An 18,332-nucleotide genomic window follows, 5' to 3' on the forward strand; every position below is an offset into this window, starting at 1 on the left:
GAGTAATACTCCATTGTGTATAAATGCCACATTTTTTTTATCCATTCGTCTATTGAAGGGCATCTAGGTTGGTTCCACAGTCTTGCTATTGTGAACTGTGCTGCTATGAACATCGATGTAGCAGTGTCCCTGTAGCATGCTCTTTTTAGGTCTTTAGGGAAACATTGAAAATCTGGAGGACTGATTCTGCAAAGCAGTGTAATACACATGACAAAAAGAGACTTTTCTTCAACCCATTATCTCTCGTTGGTGGGCAGAATATATTGACCTGAATCTTCATAAATTCCCTCTGTGTAAAAGAGCAAAAATATATTCCACAAAAATTGCAGAATTCTGCATGGTTATTTATAAAGGTAGTTGCTTGCCTTGAATGTAAGCCACTAAATAATTACTGCTTTTTTGGCTCATTACTAATTTTATCTTGTCTAGTTCATCCTCAGACTTTAAAAGAGCTTAGCAAAACCTAATAACACTGTATTAGTGTATATAAGAAGATACAGTTGGTGAAGTTTCCATAAGAATAGAATTAGAAATCTCCTGACAGAATTTTAAATTAAATTTATTTTTTGACTGATAGATAAAAATGCTAACTTTTAAAAATACCTGGAGTGATTATAATAATTGATCAGGAAATTTAGGTGGGCAAGGAGGGAAGAAGAGAAGAAAGAAGTTAACTGAGAGATACTAAAAAGTGGTAAAATCAGCATATTAAAGGGATGAAGGTTGTTGGGTTTAGAATTCTGTAGGAAATATACTAGAAATGCAGGAATACAGAAGGTTGGAAAGTGGATATTTAGAAGGTCTTTATCCTTTACAGATTATCAAATTATGCATGGAGAAGAGACCATCAAGAAACTGAGGTCAGAATATCAGACAGTGACTATTGAAGTCACCAAGAATTATGGCAAAAGCAATATTTTGAGTGCCTGGATTTGAATCCTAGTACCAGGCATTTACCAGCTGTATTTCTTTAGTTGATTATATAATTTTTCTCAGTTTTTTTCATTGTGAGGACTAAACTATTTAATACTTTTAAAACTTTTAAGCAGTATGTGGCATATGTTAAATGATTATAAGTCTTTACACTTTATCATGAATATCATGATCATTATTTTATGATCCAGTCATATATGAGTCTCTGGTTTTCATTTATTCAAAATTTATTAAACAACATCTCATGCAAGTAATTCCATTAGGTATCCTTTTTACATTTTTTCAATAACTTTCATTAGCTATTTTGTGCTCCAGTAATTTTAAGTTAAACAAAAATCATACACTGTAGCCCCACCAAAAAGTCTTCATCATTAGTTCATCTTGCTAAAGTAAAATGCTGTTTGGTGAGGATACAGACCCAAAAGGAAATGGGATAGGCCAAAACAGTGATTACTTGTATCTGTAAACTAAGAATGCTTATTGTAGAAAAAGAGATGTGCAGGGGCAGACCCAACTGAATGGCTAGATTAAAACTAATCTAGCCATATTGCTGATATATAGTATCCAAAATGGTGATACGTTAAGAAACAATAAAGATAAGAAGTTAGCCTTGTGGTATTCGACATGAAACTGGATTAATGTCCTCATAGTCAGGCTAATCACAAGGGGCTACCATTTCAGAGGTTGGCTATCATGAGGTAGATATTTGGACATTTGGGAATAAGAGATTCATTACTGAAAATGAAATAAAATTATGGAAATGATGATCCTCTTTCTGAAGGACCACACTCTTATAGTTTGAGACTCCTAAGAGAGCAAACCTAGGCTATTCTGTATTATTTATAAAAATACTCTAAGTTTCCATTATTACTTGGCCATTTGCCACAGGCAGTTTCACCTTCTGGCTCAAAACACACATTTTCTTCATCTGCACGAATGCCAACCATAATGTTTAATATAAGTGAGTGTGTTTTGTTCACTGTAGTTGAAAATCAGCCTAACTTTGAGCAGACATGGGGAAGAAAAACAATGTGATGTGAACTTTGTTCTCTGTGTTTAGGCAAGCTACGACCTATATCTATGCCAGTGGAATATAATTGGGTGGGGGACTATGAAGATCCAAATAAGATGAAGAGAGATAGTAGAAGAGGTAAGTGTTCTAGAATTTCAGTGTAGGCTGGGTTGTTTGAACAAATTTAAATGTTCTTTAAATAGATTGTTATGGCTTCAGAGGAAAATTTATTCTACCATTGACTTATTGTGCAACAAATGAAGTCAGACCAATATTTGACTATCTTGACCCATTATTAAATAGATATCTACAAATGTCTTCTGTGGGATTCAGAGTAGATAGTACAGTGTGAAAAATGAGCATCTGATTCCTGTTCAAAAGTTAATATTTTGAAAACAAAGTCAGAAGTGTGAAACTGCACAAAATAATTAAGTTCAGTAGATAGAAACAGTTTGTTATTAGTCCCCATTGGTCCGCAATGCAATGTCACTACTTTTGTATTGATACAACCTCAGAATGAGCATTGAAGCACATGGGTTTATTAAAAAAAAAAAAAAAAAAGCTATTGGAAACTGGGCCAGTGACTCTAATGAAAACCATGTTGAAATGGGGGGGGGGGCTCCTTTGCTTTTTTCTGTTCTGTTTGCTCTTCAGGGTTATCTTCTTATGTGGGGATGGGCTCCTCTTAAAGTATCTACCAAAAGTAAGGTTTTTTTGTTCATTTATTCTGCTATTGGGTGAGCAGTAAAGAGAGCAACTGAAAGCCTCATTACTAAATTGGGTTCTACCAAGTGTGGATATGGTGGTCCCCATTGATCATGCTGCTACTTCCACTTTCTGAAGTAAAATAACATGAGATTGTAGATGGAAAATAAAACAAAAAACTGTTCATGGAACCGAAGATCACTAGGCTTAGATTAGCATGTTTGACCCATTTGCCTATTCTTTCTAGACAGGGTACAGACTTTATCTCATTCCTGCACAAATCCACCGACCACAAAGACAAGCAAGCATGAATATCTGCTTTGTTAGTCTTCTTAACACATGTTTTATGGAGTGAGCACTTCTGAAAATGCTGACAAGCCCAGGAACATTTACAAATTCCTTTTCATCTATGTATTCATTCCATTTTCCAAATGTTTCTAATCTCATTTATAGATTCAATCAATTAAAAAGTTTAAGAGAAATGCCTATCATATGCCATCTCTGAGTCACTCTTTTGAGACTTCATGTTATAGTGGTATCTTGTGGGGGGTGCTATATAAAGTGCTACTAATTTAAGTATAGGTTTTATGAACTAAGTTTCCTGACTATTGGTTCACAATGAGGACTTTAACTTTTCCAAGTATGTTACCTAGCGTGCCATAGACCAGTGATTGTCATCCATCATTACAGAAATCCTCCTGGGGAATTTATTAGAAATTTTTAGAGCTAACACCCAGAATTTCTGATTCAATTTCTGCAGGTGATTCTGATATATTTAGTTCAAAGATAAAACCAGGAGAAATAATCTAGAGTCTATTTCTTATTGTCCTGTAATCCCAAGTAATTAAGACCTACTGTATTTTCACCATATATTTTGTCAATCAAATCAACTAAAAGTTCTGAAATGAAATCTTCTAGCACAATTGGGAACGAATGGTAAATTTGAGATATTTGTATATTTATATTGGTGTATTTATCTCTTTTGTATAGAAAACTCTCTACTTCGATACATGAGCAATGAAAAAATTGCTCAAGAAGAATACATGTTTCAGAGAAACAGCAAAAAAGATACAGGGAAGAAGTCAAAAAAGAAGGGTGATAAGAGCAGTAGCCCAACTCACTATTCGTTGCTACCTAGTTTACAAATGGATGCATTAAGACAAGACATCATGGGCACACCTGTGCCAGAGACCACACTGTACCATGTAAGTAAAGTTTCAAGAACTTTGATACACCTTTTGACTCTTTGAGGTAAATTCCAGATTATTTTATCCTATTCCTAGATTTTGCATAAGGTTCTAATTTTAGAGCATGGTCCTTAAAAATGATGGATTATTGATTTGTTCTTCAGTTTATATATTCAATGAGTTCTTATGTCATGTGGATTTTAATGAGATAAAATACCCAAAGTTAATGTAGAACAACAATTAATTACCTGATTAATCATCAGCTTGATAAACAGTGTGCAGGTAGCTGTAAAATTTAACATTGAAGATAGAATGTTTAATATATTCATGATTCCATTTAAAATGATTATCTAAGATATAGAGCATGATTCTAGAGATAAAAATGAGAAGGCAAAGCACACCATTATGTGAGGAAAAAGATGAGAGTCCCAGCATTATTTAACTTATAATGGGTAGGAGCAGAAAGAAAAAAAGAAGTAACATAGGAAAAGAAGGGCCTTAATCTTGGGGAAGTTATAATGGGAAGCATTTAAGTGACAAGTGAAAAGAGTGTAGCAGTATTTTAATGGGAAGGCATATACAGGTATACCATAGGTGAGTAAGAATATGCCAAGTATTTTAATGGGAAGGCATATACAGGTATACCATAGGTGTGTAAGAATATGCCAAGTTCCAGGGACTTTATGTGCCTTAGAATGCTAGTTCATTAAAAATGGAGGAACATTATGTAGAAAGATGGCAATATAAAAAGGTACAGGGACTTAGGCAGAGGTTAGATTATAAATTATATGATAAAATACCTATGCTCTTTTCTGCAGTAATAAGGAGCTATTGATGATTTTTTAGCTAGGGACTTGCATATTCAGATTTGGCTGTTGTATCCCTCTTGTACAGAGCATAAATTGAGTAGTCAAAGGGCAGAGCCATTACATCCAGTTTAGATTGGTGATGAGAAACTAAAACAATGGCCACATGGAAGCTAAGAATACTGTTAGCCAGAACACTCTAAAAATAAACCCCTTTTAGGGCTAGGGTTGTGGCTCAGAGATAGAGCACTTGCCTAGTATGTATGAGGCACTGGGTTCGATCCTCAGTACCACATAAAAAATGAAGGTATTGTGTCAAACTACAACTAGAAAATAAATGTTTAAAAAAATCAACCCCTTTTAGACCATTTTGGTTAAAAGGTACTGCTGCACCAGTACAACTCAAGCTTCTAATAAGAGCCCTTAAAACACAGAATGCAATTTTTTAAATAGTAATTTGAACAGCTGCACTTAATGCTCACCATATCACAAAAACTTTTAATGTACCATTGTTGTCAAAGGTGTGCCATCTAGGCATACATTTTATGAAAGATTTAAAAACTTATTATCTGTGTAAATCTCTTAAATCATCTACTTTCTTACTCTGTATGTCTCTTATAAAACTAAAATAGAATGGTGAGCAGTGATACATGCTTATAATACAAGCCATTTGGGAGGCTGAAGCAGGAGGATCACTTGTTTGAGGCCAGCCCAGGCAGCATAATGTGACCCTTTCTCAAAACAAACAATTTCTTAATGAGACATAGGATGTAGCTAAGTGGTAGAACCTTGCTTATCATGCAGGAGGCCCTGAGTTCCTTCCCCAGTACTGCAGGTGCATGCACACATGTGCATACACACAAACACACACACATACACACACACACACACACGAAAAAAGCCTAGAATAGAAAGTATTTTTCTTTATTTGGATTGGGGTGTCAATAGCACTCTCCAGTGCCTAATTCTCTACCTTTTCTGTTCCCCAGTTAAATACTCCTAAGCCTCTTTTTTTCCAAGAGGAAAGTGTCCCTCTCAACCCTCCATTAACTGACTGAAATATCAAATTATTTTTTCATTAACATTTAAAGTGAGTCTAAAATCAATACTCCTTAATACGTGTGAAGAGGGCCACTCTTGTTACCACCACTAATCAGAAAAATCATATGAACACTGAAATCCCTCTAGAATCTAGTGTTCTAGTCAAAAGTAATAGTCTGAACAAAGGTCTGAAGATGAGAGACAGCTGGCCTATTCAAAAGAGAAGTTGGTAATGAGAGATGAGACTGAAGAGGGAGTAAGAGGCTACTTCAACTATTAAGAGTTTGGATTTAAATTTACAGAGAGCGGTGAGCCATTGAATTTAAATATTCAGCATTATTCCATTCCATTATGCATATCTAGAAAGGTATATTTTTAAAAATTACTGTGTGGGGAAGGAAGATAGATGAGTATTGTGGATTTTGAATTACTAAATTAAAGACAGGAAAAGGTGAATCAATTGAAATAATATTGTATTTTCTAGAAGTATAAATTGTTGCCACCTGTCTTAAGGGCATTATTTAATTAGGTGTATCAAGAGTCTGGTCTAGTAACTTCACATCCAAAAGTTTATTTCAAGAAAGAAATCAAGAATGCATTTCTGCCTTATGTTGCATCATATTATGTGTCCTGAGTCTGTAACATGGTATTTCCCAGATAGGTACCCAGCTAATTTTTGACAGAATGCCAACACAGAGTAAGGAATAGCATTAACTTTGGGAGATATCCTCCCATGTAACATTGATCCACCAGTTCCATAGTCAAAGGTTGGGTACTTTGTAATCTATTCTCAGGTTTAGAAGAAGCAAAATAATTGTTAGCCCCCAAGTGCATTCTGGATGCTTATAACCAATGTTCAAATAGAGAACTTTCACTGTTGGATTTTTTTATGAGGCTCTTCCATTCCCTGAGTTACCTCCCCCAATACAAGACCTCATTTTGTACTTGGTACTTCCACAGTTATCAAGGGAGTTTCCATGTTTGTTATGTATTTTGAATCCTAGAAAACTCTATTTACAAACAAAAAACCCTCAAATTCAGAAAGGATAAATGATTTACCCAAAGGTGTGTTGTAAAAATTGTAAGGGCTCTCGTCAGGACTAGGATCCCCATCACATACAATAGGGGTTTCCATACTGTCCTAGTGCATTGTGCATGGTAGATATTCCATTACATAGAAGAGTTTGTGCCTTAAGGGATAAATATGTGCATTTTGAAAAAAGTTTGACTTGATGATACAGGTGCCTTCATATGTTGTTGTTAATATCATTTTCAGTGCCTGGATTAATTTCTATCTAGATTTCTCTTTGCCTTATGTTACTTTTTTATTAAATTAGGAAAAACATACAGAGCTACTGCTATTCTAGAGCACAAGTTGTTATTCAGCATGGTCTATTGAGAGGCTACAGAGCATTATAGTTAAATTTCTTGAACCTTGGAGGTGAAACAAAATACACTTAAATGATATCTTTATATTTCACAGAAATCGATGTTTTATTTTTCTGTTTATACATTATCATTTTAAAATGAAATAATTTTACTTATATTTTCCTGAAAACTCAAGACCAATATCAATATGTAATCCAGTCACCCTCATGATGAACTACTAATCATTTTTACCAATTGCTCCTTTGAATGACAACCCCATTTTAATAGAATAGGAATTCAGTGGCAGAAGATTGTTTTATAGGCTACTATCTCTGCTGTTATATATACTACTAGCTCTGTGTAATCTAAAAATTTTGAGCTCAAATTTAGTATGAAATTGACAGCAAGATCATATCAACATTAGATATCTATAAACAAATTTCTCAAGGGGTGTTGTGTGTATGCATAGCATTCCTTATGAGCAGACCTAAATTGTAATCCCCACTGGTCTATTTTAGAAAGCAGTCCAATAAAAATAAACAAAACAAGGCAAATATAGTTTAACTTCAGTGTTTGATTCATTCTTATCAGCAATTACCACAGAAATTCTTACAGGATAATAAATATTTAGAGTTTTGGTATTATAAAATATATATTTTTAAAAATTAATCTCACATATTTGTTATTCCAATTTTTTCTTAAATTATTTAAAAGGGAATCATTCATGATGCTCTAGCCACTATAATCATCCACCAGCTCTTGCCCACCTCTTTTCTCTTTTGAAATACTATTCTCTCTACTGAAAATGCCTTTTACACCTTTTTTTCTGGACTGTCTAAACCGAAACTCCCAGGGAGAACTTCCCTGACCACTGTTCCCTGAACTAAAGCAGTTTCTTCTATTATATTCTCTTAATATTCAGTACTTTTTCTTCAAAACCTTTATTGAGATTTACAATTATGTATTTATTTATGTAAATATCTTCTTAGTTTCTTTCTTTCCTGTACATAGTAGGACAGCTATGTCTATTTCCATGACAGGCAAGGACAATTTCTCCTTTTTATTTAGCACTATATTTTAGCACTTAGTATAAGTTGTCAATAAGAATGTAATGAATAAATCAATGAATAAATGAATGTGGACAGGAAATTTTTAATGCACTTTCTCCATGTCTTCAACCTAGAAACACAGCCTTCCTACATATCCTAAGCCGCGTCCACAATGATCAGTAATGCAACAAGTTTAGTTCCCCCACAGCTCTGACCACACCTCCTCCATGGTAGCTCAGAGCTTCAGCTAGTCATTGCTTTTCTCCTTTCCCTTCCATCTCAGAGGTCCCAATATGTCCATCAGCCAAACATGTTATGACATTTTTCAAAAAAATCGTAACTTTATTTTACCTACTCACTGATTCTGTCTGAAACTGTGGAAGTCGTTAACTGCCAAAACCCTTATCTGACCTGAGAGCACATTAAAAAAGTTGGAGAGCAGTGTGTGTGCATGTGAAATTCAAATGTAGCCAGAAGGATCTTAAATATAAATAATGATTAAATTGTTTTGAATCTCATCTTCAAATCTTATAAAACTTTTTTTTCCAAATAAACTTGTTGAGATGCCAGAACAAGTAAAATTTGATTATGGATGCAGGCAGCATGCAGGTATACTTTGATAAAGCAAATAATGTAATTTTAGATGATTTATTAACAACAGATTTTGAGTAGGTGTTCAAAAATCTGTATAATTTCTTTCATAACATTCCAGAATTTTTGTAGCTTCTATTAGTTTTTTTATGATGAACTACTAATCATTTTTACCAGTTGCTCATTTGAATGACAACCCAATTTTAATAGAATAGGAATTCAGTGGAAGAGGATTGTTTTATAGGTTATAAATACAGACATTCAATTGTTGTTTTTTTTTAGGATATAAATACAGACATTCAATTGTTGTTTTATTTCTAATAAGTACCTTTAGCCATCCTAGTCAATTTTTGAGGGATTATTTTTGTGGAGGTAGGAGGGTGATAGGTGTTAAAGCCTCTTTTTTAATTTAACAAATAAATAAACTGTTATTTTATTTTTTTGTTGTTCTTTATATATATATACATGACAATAGAGTATATTTTGACATATTATACATACATGGAGTGTATCTTATTCTAATTAGGATCCCATTCTTGTGGTTGTGCATGATATGGAGTTTCACTGGTGGTGTATCCATATGTGAACATAAGAAAGTTATGTCCAATTCATTCTACTGACTTTTCTATTCCCATCCCATCCCCCCTCCCTTCCCTTCATTCCCCTTTATCTAATCCACTGAACTTCTATTCTTCCCTCCTCCCTCCCATATTGTGTGTTAGTATTTGTATATCAGAGAGAACATTCAACCTTTGGGTTTTTTGTTTGTTTGTTTGGTTGTTTTTTTTTGTTTGTTTGTTTTTAGTTCTGGCTTATTTCACTTAGCATGATAGTCTCCAAATCCATCTATTTACTGGCAAAGGTCACAAAGCCATCCTTCTTTTGTTTGTTTGTTTGTTTTTTTAGTTGTAGATGGACACAATACCTTTATTTTATTTATTTATTTTATGTGGTGCTGAGGATTGAACCTAAGGCCTCATGTGTGAGGCAAGTGCTCTGCCACTGAGCCACAACCCCAGCCCACAAAGCCATTCTTCTTTATGGTTGAATAATATTCCATTGTGTGTATATACCACATTTTCTTTATCCATTCATCTGTTGATGAGCACCTAGGTTGGTTCTATAGCTTAGCTATTGAGAATTGAGCTGCTATAAACATTAATGTGGCTATGTCTCTGTAGTATGCAGATTTTAAGTCCTTTGGATATATACCGAGGAGTGGGATAACTGGGCCAAATAGTGGTTCCATTCCTAGTGTTTTGAGGAATATCCATACTGCTTTCCAGAGTGGTTATGCCAATTTGTACTCCCAACAGCAATGTATGAGTGTACCTTTTTTCTTAGGTATTTCTTTGTAAAATACATCGTATCATAATGGAAATGATGTTTTTATAAGATACCTAATTGACTTTATTTCATTTCAATAGTTTTGCCTCTCGAAATTTAATACTTCTAGTAGTGTCAACTACGTGTAAAGGCCTAGTCTAATAATAATATTACCAATGCTGTTAATACTACTAGCTAACATTACTGATTATTTATTAAGTTTCTATGCAAAGAACTTGTACATTATCTTATTGAATCCTCAGAATATACCGTGAAGTTGGTATTATCATTATTATTTCTATTTTGCAAAACAGAAAGGAACTGTGATTTTACTTGACACATAGCTCCAAAAGAAACAGAATTAAGAGTTCAAGAAGTCTGACTCAAAAATTCACATCTTTAGCTGAATAAAGCCATTTCTGCTCATAAAGATTTTACCATCTATTAGGGAAGACAGAGCTATTATTATCACAAAGATGGAAACTCTATAATCAGCATATAAACATTCATAATTAAATTTATCTGAAGTTATAAAGGTTGGTTTGTATAACAGATTCCTGATTTAGTTGCATTATTTCAGGATCAAAGTAACTAAAAATAAGAGGACAATTAAATTTAGCAGCAAAGAAGCCACCTCTGAGCTAACAGTTATTTATAACAACTAATTTCACCCATTTTGACTTTACTCACCCATAAAATGGCGTTTGTGCAGTGCAACATGATGTTTCTCCTCACAGGAAGCATAGAAATATGCTAAATATCCATTCTAATATTAATGTATTTGTTCTAATGTATATTCTCTTATTCCTTTAGATGCCTTGATTATTTCTAAAGCACTAATGCCAAATTTATAGCAGCACTGGCAGGTTTACATAGGAATAATAAAGACTATGAGAAGTGTTTCCCAGCATGCTACTTCCCCAGACCAGTAAATCTCAAAGTATGGGCCAACCTTGGCAAAGGGCTTGATGATTGAGGCTTGACCCAGAAATCACAGTTCTTTCTTTGATTCTTATAGACAAATAACATGTAATTTTACAGACTTTCCTTTTCAGTTATGGGTAGCTATTGCTTACCAGTAACCTACTAATTTTTAAAAGGTTATAAATCAAGAAATTATAAAGCAATGCTTTAGTAGAGTTTACTAAATATTTTGATTCAGTATTTTTCCAGTAAGCCTGGTATTCATACAATCTTGACAATAGTCATTTTCTTCTTGCATAAGCACAATTGTAGATGGCTCATATCTCAATGGTTTTCAGGAGGAGTGCTATATTTTATTGGTGCATTTTAATTATACAGGATGATGGGTTGTTGTTACATATTCATACATGTAAATAACATAATTTGATCTTGTCCACCCCCTTTATCCTCCCTCACCCTCATCCAGATCCCCTTCCTTTTCTCTAATAGTCTCTCTGATACTTTAATGACATTTCCCCCCCCCCATAGATAACACATATGAGGGAAAGCATATTTATCTAAGTCTGACTTATTTCACATAACATTATGATCTCCAGTTCAACCTATTTTTGTGAAAATGGCATATTTTCTTTCTTCTTTGTGACCAAATAATATTCCATTGTGTATATATACCATATTTTCTTTATCCATTCATCCGTTCAAGGGCACTTAGGTTGATTCCATACCTTGACTATTGTGCATCATGCTGGGATAAACATGAGTGTGCAGGTATCTCTATCCTATGTTGACTTTAATTCCTTGGGTATATACTCAGGAGAATTATCACTGGATCATATGGTAGTCCCATATTTTGCTTTTCAAGGAACCTCCATACAGGCTTCTTAGTGGCTATACTAATTTATATCCCTACCAGTAGTGTATAGGGGTTTCTTTTCCCCTGCATCCTCACCAGCATTTGATTTTTTGTATTCTTGTTGATAGTCATTCTGACTGAAGTGAAACAGAATCTCATTGTAGTTTTGATTTGCATTTCCCTGATGACTAATGATATTGATCATTTTTTCATATAATTATTAGCCATTCATACTTCTCCCTTTGAGAATGTCTGTTCATTTCTTTTGCACATTTATTGATTGGGTGATTTGGGGGTTTTGGTGTTAAGTTTTTTGAGCTCTTTTTATATTCTGGATATTAATATACTTTTGGTAGAGTATCTGGCAAATATTTTTCCCCATCCTCTAGGCTGTTTCTCCATTCTGTTGTTTTCTTTGCTATGTAGGAGGTTTTTTTGTTTGATTGATTGATTTGTTTTGTTTTGTACTGGATTTGAACCCAGGGGCACTTAACTACTGAGCTGTTTTTCTTTTATTTTTTTATTCTGAGACAGGTCCTCACTAAGTTACTCAGGGCTGCACTAAGTTGACAAGGCTGACTTTGAACTTGGAATCCTCTTGCTGCAACCTCCTGAGCTGCTAGGATGTACAGAAGCTTTTAAATTTGACATAGGCCCATTTGTTGATTTTTTTAAGAATTTCTTTTTTAGTTGTAGATAGACATAATATTTTGTTTATTGATTTTTTTTATGTGATGCTGAGGCTCAAACCCAGCGCCTCACACATGCTAGGCAAGCACTCTACCACTAAGCCTCAACCCCAGTCACTCCCGTTCCCTCCCCCGTTTGTTGATATTTTATGAAATTTCCTGAGCTATTGGTATCCTATTCAGGAAGTTGTTGCCTGTGCCTATGTCTTAAAGTGTTTCCCCTATGTTTTTTTCAAGCATTTGCAAAGTTCTGGAATTATACTTAGGTCTTTGATCCTTTTTTTTTTATTGGTTGTTCAAAACATTACAAAGCTCATGACATATCATCTTTCATACATTTGATTCAAGTGGGTTATGAACTCCCATTTTTGCCCCAAATACAAGTTGCAGAATCACATCGGTTACACATCCACATTTTTACATAATACCATATTAATGACTGCTGTATTCTGCTACCTTTCCTATCCCCTACTATCCCCCCTCCCCTTCCCTCTCATCTTCCCTCTCTACCCCACCTGCTGTTGTTTAATTCTCTCCCTTGTTTTTTTTTTCCCTTTCCCCTCACAAACTCTTATATGTAATTTTGTGTAACAATGAGGGTCCTTTTTTGAGTTGTTTTTAGTACAGGGTGAGAGAGAGAGGGTTCTAGATTCAATCTTTTACATATGGATATCCAGTTTTCCCAGCACCTAAAGAGGCTATCATTTCTCTAACATATGTTCTTGGCACTTTTGTCAAGAATTAGATGGCTGTAGCTGCACGGGTTTGTGTTTGTGACCTCTATTATATTCCGTTGGTCTATGTGTCTGTCTTTATGCCAGTACTGTGCTGTTTTTGTTACTATGATTCCATAGTACATTTTGAAATCAGTTATTGTGATATTTTAGCTATTCAGCATTTTTTTGTTTCCATATGAATCTTAGAATTTGTTTTAGTTTTGTGAAAATTGTCATTGGTATTTTGATGAGGATTTTATTGAATCTATAGATCACTTTTGGTAATATGGTTATTTTAACAATGTCAATTCCATCAACCCATAAATGTGGGAGGTTTGTGTGTGTTTGTTTGTTTTATTTCAGTATTGGGCATTGAACCCAGGGGCACTTTGCTACTGAGCTATATCTTCATCCCTTTTTACTTCCTAATTTTGAGATAGGACCTTGCAAAATTGCTGAGGCTGGCTTCAAACTTGCAATTCTCCTGCCTGAGCCCTAGAGTATCTACTATACAATCATGTGCTACTGCAGCTGGTGGGAGGTCTTTCTGTGTCTTCTTCAATTTCTTTCTTCCATGTTATGTAATTTTCATTTTAGAGGTCATTTGCCTCCTTGGTTAGGTTTATTACTAGGTATTTTTAAGCAATTGTGAATAGAATTATTTTCCTGATTTTTTTTTCTTCTGTGGGTTCATTATTGATATATAGAAAGGCTATTCATTTTTATGTATTGATTTTGTATCCTGTTACTTGCTGAATTTGTTTACCAGATCTAGAAGTCCTCCAGTGGAGCCTTTAGGGTTTTCTAAGTATAGCATCACTATCACCTACAAATAAGGATAATTTGACTTCTTCCTTTCCTATTTTGCATCCCTTTTATTTATTTCTCTTGCCTTATTGCACAAGCTAAAATTTCAAGTACTGTATTGAATAAGAGTGGTGAGAGTGGACATCATTATCTCATGCCTGATATAAATTATCTCATGTTGAAAGCATTTCCCCATTTACTATGATGTTGACTGCGGGTTTTTCATAAATAATCTTTATTTTGTTGAGGAAAAAATAGGAAGAATGCTCTACTAATGCATCATCAGGATTTTTTTTAAGTTACCTATGTACTGGGGGGACTTTTTTGTTTTATTTTTGTTTTTGGTACTAGGGTTTGAACCCAACAGTGCTTTACCACTGAACAACATGCCCAGTCCTTATTTTATATTTTGAGGCAGGGTCTTGCTAGGTTGCTGAGACTGGCCTCAAACTTGCAATCCTCTTACCTCAGTCTCCTGAGTCATTAGGATTATAGGCACAATTACCTATGATTTTTATTGTTATTATTTCATTACAAATTAGTATTAGACTTAATTACTATCAATTTTAGTTTGTTTTAGGTTAGTTGCTTTGTTTACCCTCTATATCCAGTGATTCCTATTTCACCACAGTTTTCTAAGAATATAGTTTGACTTGTCCATAGCCAGTAATAACTATAGAGTAATATTCTGTTGGTATCACATAGCTATTTTTTCCATTGGAAAGTGGGGACAGAGGGATACATGAACATGAGGTGTCTGTTGATCTCTCTTAGGGGGCTCCAGTCAAAAACTCTTAAGATCTACTGCTTTAGATATAGATACATGATTAAAATAAGTAGAATAAAAGAGGCTGTTGGTATACCTCAGTTGGTAGAGTGCTTGCCTTGAATGCACAAGGTCCTGGGTTGTAATCCCCTGCACCACAAAAAAATAAATATATTGGGGCTGGAGTTGTGGCTCAGCAGTGGAGCACTTGCCTCACACGTGCAAGGTGCTGGGTTCAATCCTCAGCACCACATAAAAAAATAAATAAACTAAATAAAGGTATTGTATCCATCTACAGCTAAAAAAATATATTTTTAAAAAAGAAGAATAAAAGAAAATTTGGCTTTACTTGTTTACAAATATGAAACAATTTTGTTGAATTGTAGTCTGTAAAGAATAGGAGGAAAATTGACTTGTATTTCCTGATTCATTTATTCTAATAGTTCTCTTTGTTTCTATACTTAGAAAGGTCTTATTTTCCCTTTCAGACAAATCACCTATTTGCACCCTAGCCCCATTTTCTCATTTACCACAAATTGGTGTACTCATAATTGAACTGGCTAGACTGGAAGATAAAGATTCACAAATACAAACTTCTAGTTTCAGACTCTGAAAGGTGGTGGTGGGGTGGGGTAGAGATGAACAAACAAGTAGTGAGTTCCTAGTTTTTTCTTGCCTGTTATATATCTGGCTGAGTCTGGAAAATCCTACAATCTGGAAACCTCAATGGGCATGTAAAAAATATAGCCATAAAAAAAGAATCTTTCTATAATACCTGCCTGTTCTCAAGGAAACAACTATCAAAAAAAAAGTCATGCTTCTTTTCCTCTACCATAATAAGCATAAAATGGATCAATTCAATAAGACAGAAAATCGTAAATGTATATGCTCCAAACAAGAGATTTAAAATTATCAGAGGCAAAAATCCAACAGAACTGAAAGCATAAACTGACAATCTAAAATTACAATTGTGGATTTCATTGTCCTTCTTTCAGATATTAGTAGAACCACTAAACAAAATGTCAGAAAAGATATAGAAGTACCAAATGACTATTCACTAATAGTATTGAACTGATGCCCAACAGAATACCTATTCTTTTCAAGTATGAATGGGACATTCATCAGGATAATGGTCTTAAAATTAAACTCAATTTAAAAAGAAATGGAAGTAATATGAAGTATGCTTTTGGATCATTAGGGAAAACAATTAGCAACCAATAACAAAAAGATAAGTGAATATCAACTCTCTTAGAAATTAAACAATAATTTCTAAATAATCCTTAGATAAAAGAGAGAATGTTCCAAGAAAAATTAAACTGGACGAAAATAAAAACACAGTAGTCTTAGAGGAAAATTCATAGCACTAAATGCTTATATCAGAAGAGGAGAAGTTCTAATAATCTCAACTCTGAAATCCTACCTCAAGAAATTAGGAAAGGACCCCCCAAAAAAGCAGAAGGAAGACTTAATAAAGAGCACTATCAATGAAATTGAAAACAAAAAAAATAGAAAAAAATTAAAGCTGTGGGATTTTGTGGGGGAAAAAAAGACGAACCTCTATCAAGACTGGTACAGAAAAAAAGAAAGAAGACTAAAATTACCAATATCTGGAATGAAAGAAGGAATGTCATGGTAAACCTCATTGATCTAAATGAATAAGCAAATACTCAGTTTAGATGAACTGAACCAATTCTTCAAAAACCAGAAAGCACCAAAGCTCACCCCAAGATGACATGTATAATCTGAATGGTTCTTTAATTTCTCTAAGAAAATTTAGTTAACCATTAAAAAAATTTATAGAATATAAATAGAGAAATACGAAAATAAGAACAATCCCCCCAAAACTAATGTTCATATTGATTGAGTGTGAATTAACCCAACTTGTTTATATTATGTTCTCTGGTGCAGTTAAAGAGTTGGAAACCTATAAGAGATTTGATGTATAAGAATTGTGACTTAATGGAATGGCTATACAAAACTGATAAAATTCATAAATTTTATTAATTTTGAAAATGTTTATATATTTAAAATTTTTTGTTCCATCTGGTTTTTAAGTTTTAAAATTTGAGCATTAAAAAAAAGATTTGCTAATATACCCTTACTCTTGAGAAAGATTTCTGGCCACACTGTATAAAATAGTTTATTAAGACTGGAGTATAGCTCAGTGGTAAAGCTCTTGACATGCATGTGCAATCCCCTGGATTCAATCTCCAGCACCACTGTATGTATACATGTGCATGTGGATACATACACACACACACATATATATATATATAATTGCATGTAATTATATATGTATGTGTATAATATATGTTATTATAATGTTAGTGTTATGTATAAACATAATTATATATAATTATAAAGATATAATATATAATTGATAAACAGAAACACAGTATTTTCAGTTTCATGTTTGAATAAATGTCTCATTCTGCTAGTTACTGATTAAGTAATGACTACCAGGAAGCAAAACACAAAATTAATTAGTGAGGCACCATGCAACACAGGACACAGAAAAATTGAATTAGGAATTTATTGAGTTTAAATTTATTAAATTTAAATCTGATTACAAATTCCTTGTTGCCTTTAGAAAAAAAATAAAACAAATTTCAGTGGAAGGCCCTTGACTTGGTTGCTAAGGTCAATAATTGCACATTATTTGAGGACATACCTGCCTTTAGAAGCTCTGATCAGAGACCTTTAAAAAGTATCATTTTCTTTTATATTATAGACTTGTTTTGGTTCACTTAATAGCCTCAGAAAACTTTCCAAATTTTGTAGGCAGTAGGATTTTTTGCTCCCATAATCATTCTAGTCACATTACCTCATTACCATAATTCATTTAATTAAATATCTCAAGTTTAATAAAACTCTAGTTGAAATTATCTAACCTCCTAGAACTCTTTAAAGTCTATCCTGACTAAAGAACCAAATTATTTTCTTCACTTAATTCAGCATATTATTCTTTTGATGGTTTCAGCAATCTGTAATTCCACAAAACTGTAGGCATAATGATTTGCTGTAAATGCCCAAATCTTATCCAGTTTCCTCTTAATAAACTACAGAAAGGCATAACTATTGACTACTATTTCTTGAAGATATTCTTTCCAAGAACAATATTAACCTGTTAGCAGTCTTTATGAACTTTTCATTGGAATTGATGGCCAATGGCAGTGAGTCAAACTGCCTGAGCTCAACCTAGAATCTTAGTTCAAAATCATAATGCAAAGTCTGCCTCTTACTACTTCTACCATATCAGGGTAGAATGGAAAAAGAATGGATTTGGCTTTTCTAAAAATTCAAATGGCTAAGGATAATGTTGTCATTATAAAAGATGGGCTTTAAGTGAGCTGTATAATTCTAGACCCATTTCTAAACCTCAGTAAAAAATATAATCTTTCATTTTTCCTCTTCAGAATTCAGTCATACATTGTATATAAAGTTTTCTTTTCCACTGTGCAGAGCACAAAATAGCTATTCTTAATTCCATATAGGAAAAAAATTCATTTGCATGTAAGGTAATTTACATCATGATGAGCAAATCAAGCCTTCTAGGACT

At 33.7% G+C, this 18,332-nt stretch overlaps 1 protein-coding gene across 8 annotated transcripts in view; it reads left to right on the forward strand.

Moving 5' to 3' along the window:
• Positions 1–18,332, forward strand: part of Cnksr2 (connector enhancer of kinase suppressor of Ras 2) — a 241,034-nt gene that overhangs the window by 154,078 nt on the left and 68,624 nt on the right. For 5 of the 8 annotated variants that reach the window (XM_048796450.1, XM_048796452.1, XM_048796454.1 and 2 more), the window contains 2 exons: positions 1,994–2,083; positions 3,641–3,855. In XM_048796450.1, coding sequence (XP_048652407.1) covers positions 1,994–2,083; positions 3,641–3,855 — 305 coding nt within the window. The remainder of the gene's footprint in view (positions 1–1,993; positions 2,084–3,640; positions 3,856–18,332) is intronic. The other 3 variants (XM_048796451.1, XM_048796453.1, XM_048796456.1) reach the window with 1 other exon arrangement.

Source organism: Marmota marmota, unplaced genomic scaffold (genome assembly GCF_001458135.2).
Source record: "Marmota marmota marmota unplaced genomic scaffold, marMar, whole genome shotgun sequence".
Lineage (NCBI taxonomy): Eukaryota > Metazoa > Chordata > Mammalia > Rodentia > Sciuridae > Marmota > Marmota marmota.